This window comes from Argentina silus, assembly GCF_951799395.1.
Source record: "Argentina silus genome assembly, chromosome: 2".
NCBI classification, from domain to species: domain Eukaryota; kingdom Metazoa; phylum Chordata; class Actinopteri; order Argentiniformes; family Argentinidae; genus Argentina; species Argentina silus.
This window is the reverse complement of record NC_139656.1, coordinates 12,102,838-12,115,090: the sequence shown is the minus strand read 5'-3', so window position 1 is coordinate 12,115,090 and position 12,253 is coordinate 12,102,838. Positions and strand designations below refer to the sequence as shown.

The window sequence follows — 12,253 nt, the reverse complement described above, 5'->3', positions numbered from 1 at the left end:
GGATATGTGCACTGGTTCATGACCTGAGGAATATAATACACTACACCTTTCCCTAGTACCCCTTGATGTCCTATAGAAAGAAGGGAGAGGGATAGAGGGAAGAGGCAGAGGGAAGCATTGTTTCTATCCCTAAAGACACTTAAACCAGAGAGAGACCACATTTCTCTGTCTCTCCCCGGGTATTGAGCTATTTAGAGCAAGGCAGTTTAGTGTTATCTAACATAGCCCTGGCAGGGGTACAAAGGGGTGCTTCTCTCTCTCTCTCTCTCGTTAAGTCACACACACTCTCTCTGTCCTCACCACCTCTCTCTCTCTCTCTCTCTCTCTCTCGCCTCGTCTCCTGTGTGGGTGTCTCTCCACACCTCCTACTCCCACCTTATCCCATGCTCTCTTCTTCTGCCTTCATCTCCTTTCCCACTTGTATTCACTATCCCTCCGTTTCTTTTCCTTTCTTTGTCCCATTCCTTTGCCCTGTCTTCATCTTTTCCTTTTCCTCTCTTTCTCTGTCTTCACTCGACCCCACTCCTTCTCCTTCATCAGTGCTACAGGCTCCCACGCACTCCCATAATGCCTTTCAGCATGTACCATCAGGTTGAGATTCTTATCAGAGCCCTCTGGATTCTGACACTGACACGCGTGCACATGCACATGCACATGCACCCGCACATACACATACACACCAGGAACTGTTAAATACACCCATATACAGTACTGTGCACACTCAACACATACACAAGTATGTGATCAGCTCCCATAAAGAGTGAGACGCATAAATACACAGCATTATTTATTTTATCCTGCCTAAGGAGCCCACATACTGCTGGTGAGATTTCCTCTCAAATGAGAAATATATCTCCGGGATTGCAGTCAACCATTAGACTGACTCAAGATTTCACCACCTCACCGTGTGTGTGTGTCTGTGTGTCTGTGTGTCTGTGTGTCTGTGTGTCTGTGTGTCTGAGTGTCTGTGTGTCTGTGTGTCTGTGTGTCTGTGTGTCTGTGTGTCTGTGTGTCTGTGTGTCTGTGTGTCTGTGTGTCTGAGTGTCTGTGTGTCTGTGTGTCTGAGTGTCTGTGTGTCTGAGTGTCTGTGTGTCTGAGTGTCTGTGTGTCTGTGTGTCTGTGTGTCTGTGTGTCTGTGTGTCTGTGTGTCTGTGTTCTTTTCAGAGCTGGGTACACTCTGTTTATCCAGCATTGTATTCAGTGTGTGTTAATTTGTATGACTCACCCAGGCGCCAAGCTCAACAGAGAGAAAGCAGAGCCTGATAGCAACATGTTATGCTAACAGAGCCAAGAACATGACAGATAGAAAAGATACAGGCTCTCGTTAGGATAAGCTTGGAAGTTTGTGGCGGCATAGTTGTTTTCCAGAACCATTTTAAGCATATTTTGGTGATAATAAAAGATTGTATATACTGTATACTGTAGCATCTTTCGTAGGGAGCTTTATCGTGGCCGTTGTAACACTGTATTACCCACCTGTAACCATTTTGTGCCGGCACCATGCTCACTGCAGTTTCTATAGTGGGTTGGTCATATTGGAGTATTCTCCTATATAACCCGACACATTTTCATGGTGAAATTCTTACCTGGCTGCCTTCTCTCTGCCAGAATACAGCTGGTGGTGGGTTACCCTTGGTGCCACAGAGGAAGGTTACGGTGCGTCCCTGGGCTGTGATCTGGTCCCGGGGTCGAACTACAATCTGAGGGGGCACTACAGAGAGAGAGAGAGAGAGAGAGAGAGACAGAGAGAGAGAACATGAACATGAACATGTTTGCATGTGTGTCAGTTTGTCAAAACTGTGTGTGTGTGTGTGTGCTTGTTTGGGTGTGTGTCCACAAACCTGTCATCGCTACTGACACTGTACACACATAGCAGGCTTAGAGGCCCATTGGTACACCAACCTTATCCTTCTCCATCACACTAACACTACTGCATGAAACACACACCTCTGTTTAGAGTGCGTAATACACAGACTACAGTGACACCTATACCACCAAATAAGCCAAAGTCATTCAAACCCATGTTATACCTGTTCACATGAGTTAAGGGTCAATCTCAAAAAGGAGGCTAAACAGCTATGCTTATTCTCTCTATGGCAATTGTTCAATGTTGTTTTGACAATGTTTAACACTAACAAAGCATTAAACCTACATAGCTAGGACAAGAGCATGCAGTTGATTGCAGGTGGTTGGTTTTGAAGCGGTCAGGGCAGACAAAAAACAGAGATGAGACAGTATACTTTGTAAGCGTGGGTTTTGACATGTCTTCATTGAGAAATTCCATAAAGGCAGATCCATGCCATGCACTGAAGACTTTAAAGAGAGTTTCACAAAAAAAAGCCCTGTTGGGTGCAGTGTCAGACAAGAACTTGAGTGATGCGATGCTAATACAAGCACTGCTACTGCATCCAATACATTTTCTATTGTTTTTTGTGAGACTCTTCACAAGTACGTGATCTAGCATAGCTACCAGGTAGTTAGCCCTGGCGAGTTAGATTATCATTGGCCTCTGTGCCCTTGCTTGAGCGTGATCAATGGAGCTAGCTCCTCTAGATTTTAATGGCAATGCAAGCCTAATCCCTCTCATTGGCTTTGGTCTAGGAGGGAAAAACAGAGGGGCTACCCTTCCCACTTATGCACCCCTAAACTAGGACACAAATCTAGAGGTTTGGGGATCACTCTTTTGATCGAAGTCCAAGTAGTGTGATGTCATTGAAGGAGGATGAAAGGAGCGAAAAAAGAAACCCCACTACAACCTCAATCTCTCTGTTCCCTGACAGGTCTGCTCCCTATCACACACACACGTGCACGCACACACACACACACACACACACACACACACACACACACACACACACACACACACACACACACACACACACACACACACACACACACACCTCTTGATTGCTATTGATCCCACACCGGGTTATTGGGCCTTTTCCACAGGGGGGACTGAATGTGTAATGACGTCACCTTTGCCCTTGTGGTGCCTAATTGATTTCTCATCTCCCTGCCTGATCCCCTCTCTCTTATTTCACTTTCACTCTCTATTAGAACTGAAAGGAGAAAGGGGGGGGGATGAGACAGACAGAAAGAATGAAAAGAGAAAAGAAGACAGGGAGAAAGAGGAGCGAGTGGAAGAGAGCTAGAAGAACAGAAAGAGAGAGAGTAAGAGAGAGACTGGGGTTTCAGAGAGAGAGAGTCATGTCTGACACTAGGTATTAGTACTGCAGTTGGGTTGTCTCCTCTTTAATTCTACTCTAATTTTCTCTCAATTCATCAAACCAATAGGGTACATTTTAAAGCAGCCTAACCTCACCAGTCATTATCAACCCAGAGCAATTACACTGAAAGATGTATTATTTTTATTATGACATTGCACTGCAAATTTATATTGATATTGTTTTATTGTTGCGCTGTTGAGGAGTTGCTTACCTTAAAGCATTTCATTACACGGTATCCTGTATATTGTGTAAATGACCATAACATTTTGATTTGATTTTGATTTGATTTCTTCTTGGTGGGTAGAGTTGCTTTGTGGGGTTTGTTTAATTTTGAATGAATGAACCATGATGTTTGTAAAAGTGAGTTTTGTCTTGCTCTCAATCTCTCTCTCTCTCTCTCACACACACACACACACACACAAACAGGGATTCCACCTTTAGTGTGTATCATGTGCCTTACCCTCCCCCATCAACACCCCACTGACAAAGCTATCCCTTCTTCCTGCCTCCATTGCTCTTTGCACAGTGGGATGTGGTCGGCAGGGCAACTATCGTATAAATCATTGCAAAAAAAAATCATTTCAAAAAGCCTGGGCAAAGGTCACCGGTGGGGTCATGTCCTGGGGTCAAATGGGCCACCACCCACCGACCCCAAAGGTCAAACCTGAAACACATCCCCTGTGTGTACAATTTGGGCTGTGGGGCAGAAGAACCACCTAATAGAGGTACAGGCGAACACAATGATCCGTATGTTCTCCCCTCTCCATTTTCTATAGCTACTGTATCTCCAGGGCACAAGCCTATTGATTGAATCCCATTCTCACGGCTGATGCAAGGCCTGAAATATTGAAGAAATGCAGTGTAATACTCACATCTTATGCAATCTCACCCTGGGCTTATACACAGAGATACAGATACTGTATACACACACACACACACACATCGCACACAGAGACACACTATCAAAACACAAGGTGAGACAGTCAGTTTGATGACATACTGACAATGAGAAAACATGCCCTGACCATGTTTGACAAGCGACTATTTTTTTTTTTAGCCTTTTTACCAAGAAAAGCCCAATCATGAGAATAGCAATTGCTTGATTTGAAAAAGGCACGCCAGCACATTGCCTCGGGCTACAATAAATAATTAGCTGTAATAGGTGCGCTACAGCGCTAAGCTTTAGAGGTAGAGGGAAGCGTTAGCATTCTCACATGGGAGAACACATGGGAAGCGCATAGTAATGTAACTAAAATATAGATAACACTGCCTGAATTGAACAAACAAATCAGATGTGTCAGGGGAAAAAGTGACTTCTGCCAGACATTTTGAGAAGCTTTACTCTTTATTATTTAGTCTACTCAGGCTCAATGTTATGTGGCTATGTTGACTGGCTTTTCACAGTAATTTGCCATTTAAAGTTAAATTATTAACTAATTAATTATAAAGTTAAATGGTGCCTATCTTTCCCATTTATTTTTAAGGAGTCATATACACAACAGATCGCATGTAACATGGACGAGTATCTCCATATTAGACATTGTTTGAGGTGTGAACATGTCTAACTTTTGGAAGGAGTTATCTTCTTAAGTGTGCCTTTTATTGTGAGTCCGGACACATGTAATGAAGGAAACATGCAAAAGGAGAGGCAAAAATAGACTATGGGAGTTGGTTAAGTCCATTCTTAGTGATAAGATTAGAAAGAGAAGCATGCTAGGAAGGAAGGTGGTGGTCAGAGCGTGAAGTAAAGCAGCTGTGAAGAGGTGTGTGTCTATGAGTGTGTGTGTGTGTGTGTGCGTGTACGCGTGCAAGTGTGTATCAATTTATGTGTGTGTCCTGTCCCCTGAGTGTGGACATACAGCAGCTGTGTATGCTTGTCTATGTACTAGTGAGTGTCTCACAAGTCTGTGTCTCATTATGGACATTTATCACCTGTTGGGTGGTCTTTGTGTGTCTGTGTGTGTGTGTGTATGTGTGTGTAAATAGCACTTTTCGACTGGCTTGGCCCCCCACATACTGTGCTTACGGAAAGAGAGATCAGAGTGCAGTTTGTTGCAGGGCTGAAGTTCTATGGAACACAGCATCGCCCTAAATCAAACAGCAGCAGACAAAGTGCTTACAACAGAGGATCTAAACTATACTCAGAGACAAGGGAGGCACACACATACACACTCTCAAACACTCTCGGTCTCACATTCACACAAATACGCATGCACGCATGCACATAGTAAGTAACAAAGCACAGCAGCCCCCTCAGATAGTGACTCCTGAGGCATTGAGAGTTACAGGCAGCTGTCACACGGTGACGCAGACAACAGCCTCACACACATACGCTTGAGTAGACATTCTTGCAATTAAAAAGCACCCAAATGCTTTTAATATTGCATACAAAAAATGTAATGGTTTTGCTAAACAGCCCAAAAATATCTCACCTACAGTTAATTGAACAGATTCATTGTTAATGTTTATTTACTGATATAATAATAACATAAACTGTTTTCATTAGTAACCTTTGTTAAAAGATTCAGACACTGTAGCATGGTCTCTTTTCTCTCTCAACTCTATTCCTTTCTTCTCTCTCAACCCTCTTTCCTCTCTAATGGGCTTATATACACTGCCTCTGTGCCTGTATCTGCTATGGCTAATCTGCTGTCACTAAATCAGTGCTACACAGCCTTATTTCAGCTCTACTGTCCTTGCCTTTCCACATGCTAATACAGAGGGCAGTTTAGAAAATGCCATGCTGGGATTATAGCATGACTTTGCTTTTCTACTGGCATCATCTGTCTTGGACAAGCTCTCACCACCACCCTCTACCATCCACTTCTACACTCCCAACACACACACGCATACATACCCAGCCAACACACACACACACACACCTTCGGTTGTCTGTGTTCCACAAATTGCTTTCTCGCAACACACCATTTCCACTTGTTTTTTCTTTAAATTTTATTGTAGCATTGCAAGAAAGCTGACTGAACTTCTATTCAACCAGGACCTGTATACAATTACTACTCTCTCGATGTTGCCCTTCCAAGACACAAGTAAAAGCCTGCATTCAACAATAGGCACCATCTGAGGAAAATGAGCAATATTTTCAAAAAATCTCATTTCATAGTTCTGGCTTTTTCTTTTTATGAGAGACAGAAAAGGCCTCTATGTTGCTAGAAAAGGGCTTTTTTGGTTAGTTATTCTTGGCTGATGTTAAAAATGTAGCCAGAATTTTCATTCACAGTAGCACATGTAGGCTTTCAACAACTAAATTAAGTTAATATGAAAGTCGCTGATTTACGCCAAACAGCTTTGGGTTAGTGGACTTTCAGCGACGTCTAAAGTTAGCCACATGCTGTTGACTAAGTGGCGGTCTGGTGAAGGTGGGATTCTAAAAAGAGAAAATGGCCTCTGAATGTTTACATTATGCAATTTACGAGGGACTCTGTCTGAAATGGCTGCAAGTTGGGTCACACTCTAAACACTCAAAGCCAAGTCCTATATGCCCTACCAGGTTGCATAGAAACGGATGCTCTAGATTAGAAGTTGCCTTCAACCGCTGTCTCAGGATCAGATATTTCCATCCATCTAATAGGTAAGGTTCCGATTGGAGTGTTATCTGATCCTAGATCTGTAATTGAGGGCTACTTCTACCTCAAGTGTACAGAAGGTTTGGGAGCTATCCAATTTACTGTGGCTGGTGCTGCAGTTGGCCCTGATGGCACAATCTCCAGCCTGGCTGTCATCTCTCCTCCTGGGCTGTATTGATCAACCTCATCCCTCGTCCACCCCTCCTTCCAGTCACCATATCATCATGCTAGCTGCCTTGGGTCATTTCCCAATGTGGGTTTAAATACCTGTGGTCAGCCCTGTTTTATTGCAGATAGATTTATCCATTGTAAATTACGTTGACAGTCAAGGACATGACAGTATAGCCAAATGACAAGCCTATTTCATCCAATAAATCTTAGTGTATTTCAATGTTAATGGTGCACGTGTCAGTGGCTGTAAGTGTATAAAGGTTTGTCAGTATCATGAGCCAATTTGATCCAATGAACCATAGTGTGTTTCAATGTTAATGGTCAGGGGCTGTTGCTGTGTATCTGTACTTTGCTTACTAAGGTTAGAGCTGTACAGTACAGTATGTGACCACTTTATAGATGAACTCTGATGTGATTGGATTGCAGTCTTGAGTCACATCTATACCTGATAGCATGTATATACTTTGACTGAGTTGCAAAGGGTTGACACTTAATTCATATTGACTTTTGCCCTTTTGTACGCCAATCACAGGAGAGTGAATCATAGGAGAGTGGTAGGGGATCACGTCCAATATAGCAACCGCATGGACGTAATCCAATCATAAGCAATCAGATCAATACATGTTCTCTTCCCAAATACACACTCACACACCCAACCCTTCAAACACGCATACACACACACACCGCCACACACAAAACATGCATAGGGATGAGATGAAATGGGTTACTTACTGAATGGGCCCACTGGAATGGAGGGATGGGAGGAAAATGTAGCCGAGAAAAAAGAGATGAATGAAAATGAGATTGTTTGGGGTTGAGACTTGAGAAGGATGTAATGATTAACAAAGTCCCTACTGTAACCACCTGGTTCACCGGTCGCTTGGTAAACACAGGCCGCTCTTAGAGAGAGATAGGTGACAGTATTAGTCATTTCTGCTGTATCATGGTTAGGTATTATGTAGAATTGGTGTCAATTCCATTTCAATCAATTCAAGAACTGAATGCTCACCAAAAAATGAATGAAATTTTTCATACTTGAATTCAATTCTCAAATAATCTCCAGAATTGACTAAATTGAAATAAAAATGTCCTCAACACTGGTATAGTTAGGTACAGTATCATGATTTGTATTATGATATTATGGCTAGGTCAATAATGTAGGGATGAATGTGTACATGGAAAGGAGAAGGTGAGAGGAGGAGCTCTGACTGGCAGAGATGTGTTTAAACAGAAGACCCTCTGGTGGACTCCCAAGGGTGTATTCAGGTTAAGTCGGAGTTGAGCACTACCAGAGCCCCAGCTGCACTCTCCAAACTGAATCACCTAACCAACAGTTGTCACACACAATAATCTCCACACTTTGCCATAAGCTCCTATTAGGACTGTGTGTGTGTGTGCGTGTGCGTGTGCGTGCGCGTGCGCGTGCGTGTGTGTATGTGTGTGTGTATGCGCACACGCTTCAGTGGGTGGATGGTACCCCCATGTCAAAAAGGGTGGATGGTACACCCCATGTAAGACAAACATCATGTTTTATGGTGTCAAATACAGAATAGCTGAAACTGAACAATAGAACTCTGTTTATTATGTCTTTCAGGTTCACATAAGTTGGCAAAGTTCAGCGCTTTTTATACAGATCATTAATAATTTTTGAGTTATTCTCTCAAAGATGCAGAAAAAGAGTCTAGGTTCGAATTTCAATAAAGCTTTCAGTTTTTCTCTTAATATTCTCACTTGGGTGTCCAACCATGTGCTCAAAGTCATACCCTGGAGAGAGGGTACCTGTATCTGTATGTATGTGTGCGTGCGTGCGTGCATGTGTGTGTGTGTGCCTTACCGTGGACCTGTAGTGTGCCCGCTGCCTCAGCCTTGCCCACGCTATTCTCAGAAACGCAGGTGTAGGTGCCCTCGTCCTCTGCCCGTACTTGGGTCAGACGCAGGGTATTATCACTACGGATCTCTGACCTGCAAAAGACGCAACACACCACGGTGAGCTGTGTGTGTGTGTGTGTGTGTGTGTGTGTGTGTGTGTGTGTGTGTGTGTGTGTGTGTGTGTACGTGTGTGTGTGTGCGTGTGTGTGTGTGTCTCCAACTCTCCATACCTCCCACGGGGCAGCTCTCCCTCCTCTCTCCTCCAGCGGACAGTGGGGGTGGGGTCTCCGTGGGCCTCACACATAAAGTCTACTGTGTCGTCAGCCAGAACCACCTGGTTAACCGGTCTCTTGGTAAACACAGGCCGTTCTTAGAGAGAGATAGGTGACAGTATTAGTCATTTCTGTTGTACTGTATTGCTCCATATTGGGTGAGATAGGGAGGGATTGAGGGAGAGAGAGGGAGGTCATCAAATTGTAATCAAAACCATTACAATTACTCAGATGAAGCGAGAACAAAGTCAAGAGAGGTCAAGGAAAAAAGAACCAGGAAAAGTAAGGGTAGGCAGACAGAGAGTGAGACAAGGCAGTAGGCCAAGGGCAGCCACTCACCAAACACCACCAGTTCTGCAGGGTCGCTGTCCTTCTCGCCCACCATATTGGTGCCCACACACACATACATGCCTGCGTCGCTCTTCCTTGTGTTCGAGATCATGAGCTTACCCCCTCGGATCTGTTGAAAAGGGAAAAAAGAGTGAGAGGAGAGGGACAGGGGAGAGAAGAGAGAATGAAAAGAGAAAAAAATTAATAACAAGACCTTAGTCAACAACTAAGCCGCAAGTGTCCCCTAAAATCACTGGGTGATAGTGTTTTTGTCATGTGTCCCAAAGCCTATTAACTCAACCATGCTGAATATCGAATAAATAACAACCGTAGACATTGGAAGCTCTCTCTCTGTCTTTCCCTCTCTCTCAGTTTATTTTCCTCTATACATCACTCATCCCCCCTTAAACATGTATCTTTCTCTCTTCTGCACCTCTTCTAAATGTTTCCCTCTCTCTGACAATCAATGCAATTGCACCACTGCAATCACTTGATTAGTGACAATGATGGAATTGCATTGACTTTTGATTACTCAGTTCCACTATTGTCAATAATCCAAAATCAATGGCAATCACATCATTCGCAATAAAGTCACCGATCTGTCGACAGATGCCTAATGTTGTCATAGACAGACGGGATAACGAGCAGACAAATGAATTAATATCCGCACTTTGAGCGCCTGGAAAAGTTTACTGTATATAAACCCAATCCACTGTTATTATTATCATCACTATCTGAGGTATAGAGAGAAAACTCACAGTGATCCTCTCGTCGCGGTCGTTGACGCGGGCGTTGTTCCTCTTCCAGGAGATGGTGGGCTCCGGGTGGCCCCTGGGGGGGATACACTCCATGACTGCCGGTTCTCCCGCAGCCACCACAACATCACTAGGAGTTTGTCTGAAGTCATCCCTCAAGACTGAAGGTAGAGAGGATGGGAGGGGAGGAGAGCAAGAGAGAGGTAGTTAGATATATACTACACATGGTAGCTGGAGTTATGTATCTGTTATGGAAAATACATTGAGAAAACTGTTTGAAGGATATACACTTTCATATGACTGATACAACTTGTGTGAATACTGTGATTACATTTACTCCCTGTATTACCACACCACACCTCTAAAGTTCTATAGCCATTGTTCTGAGAAACGGCGTATGATTACCATATGGATAGCGGTGATTTCGGAGGGAGTGGTGGGGGAGAGCGACAATAAAGGGACAGACACATCTTGCCGACAGAAAGGTGGATAAGTACAATAATACAATAATACAATAATAAATACCGGACTCAAATATTGTGGCTACTCAGGACTTTGTTTCTTGAATCTCACCTCCGAAGAGCTGAAGTACAGAGTGGTAAGTGTGTGTGTGTGTGTGTGTGTGTGTGTGTGTGTGTGTGTGTGTGTGTGTAATTAAACTTTGATGCTCCTATAACAAGGAGTATCCCTTTGAGACAAGTGTTCGGGAAAATGTAAGTAGCATGGAGAAACCCTTAACTTTACCCTTAAACCCTAAACTTGCTCATTGTTGTGGAATACAATTACTTCAGAGCAGCTGATTGAACACATGACCTGATTTCTCTTGAATGCCAGTAAGATCACTTCACTTATTGCCATGCTTTGCTGCATTTATCTTTGTATGTTAGCATTTTGAAGGAGTTTCTACGTATTGTTTTAGTGAATATTTTTTGGACATAATCATTTGGATTTTTGATGTTTTTTATTCATTGTACACTCGGTTATGGTATCTTTAGAACTTGTTCTTATGTTATGGACTCAAAATATTGTGTTGTATTTAAATAGGGTGCATCTAAATATTGAAAGAATACATATGCCTCTTGGTTCACTGGAGAATGGAAGGGATTTGTTTCTATATTTGTTTTCTTGAATCTAGCTGATTGTACAGGGCAGACACCGGGATGCTTCGAAAGTCATCATTACAAGTCTGCATTGAGCACCGTCTAAATCACATTTTTCATTGTTTTCATCCTCATCCTTTACACACACGTGCGCACGCATGCAGCACGCACACACAGACACACACACACACACACACACACACACACACACACACACACTGAATATATAAACAAAAACATACTTAAGGTTACACTCTGTAACCCCATTTCTCTGAAGGAGATGAGGGAGACCCTCACTATGGGACAAGCACTAATGCGTCCCTATTCACTGGAAATGACAACTGTAGGCCTCTGCGATAGCTTTGACTATCCAGTTTCAGAGGCACTGCTTAGGTAATGCACACCCCTGTACAGGGTTAGTGAAGCACACAAACAGCTGATCACTTCCTCGAAATGATCTTGTTCTGTCCATGTATATGCACAGTGCACGCAAAGGGTAGAGAGTGTTCAGACGCTTCTGCTCCGGGGAGGAGGGGGGGGTGGACTGAATGGGAAAAGCACAGTGGTTTGACTGCTGTACATCATTGAAATGACCTTGGGAACGAATGCCACATTAGGGCGTAACATTGCCTTGGAGTTGCCAGAGGCAAACTGAGTGCAGAAAGGGTGGACAGACAGTGTGTGCAGGTCGAGCAGCAATGCCGTTTTTATGAGTCTTAAGGTCAACAGTCTCCCAGGGTTCAAAGCGGCTGCTGGTCAGTGCCTCGAGAACCACCGTCAGATCCCATGAGGGAAAGGGTTGCCTGGATACCGGATGAATGTGGCGCTCTCTAGCAGGTCCTATAGGAAGCAGATAACAGAGGGAATGGAACACTGGTAGGGTATCTCTGCATCACACCTCAAACAGCCTCCACACACAGTCATATTGACCGTCCTGATGGATGG

The 12,253-nt window shown here is 43.7% G+C and overlaps 1 protein-coding gene across 1 annotated transcript in view; it reads right to left on the bottom strand.

Moving 5' to 3' along the window:
* Positions 1-12,253, bottom strand: part of robo3 (roundabout, axon guidance receptor, homolog 3) — a gene marked incomplete at its 5' end in the record, with an annotated part of 127,984 nt that overhangs the window by 18,940 nt on the left and 96,791 nt on the right. Inside the window, 5 exons of the mRNA XM_083665387.1 lie at positions 1,587-1,711; positions 8,817-8,944; positions 9,082-9,220; positions 9,463-9,583; positions 10,212-10,369. Of these exons, the coding sequence (XP_083521513.1) occupies positions 1,587-1,711; positions 8,817-8,944; positions 9,082-9,220; positions 9,463-9,583; positions 10,212-10,369 (671 nt within the window). The remainder of the gene's footprint in view (positions 1-1,586; positions 1,712-8,816; positions 8,945-9,081; positions 9,221-9,462; positions 9,584-10,211; positions 10,370-12,253) is intronic.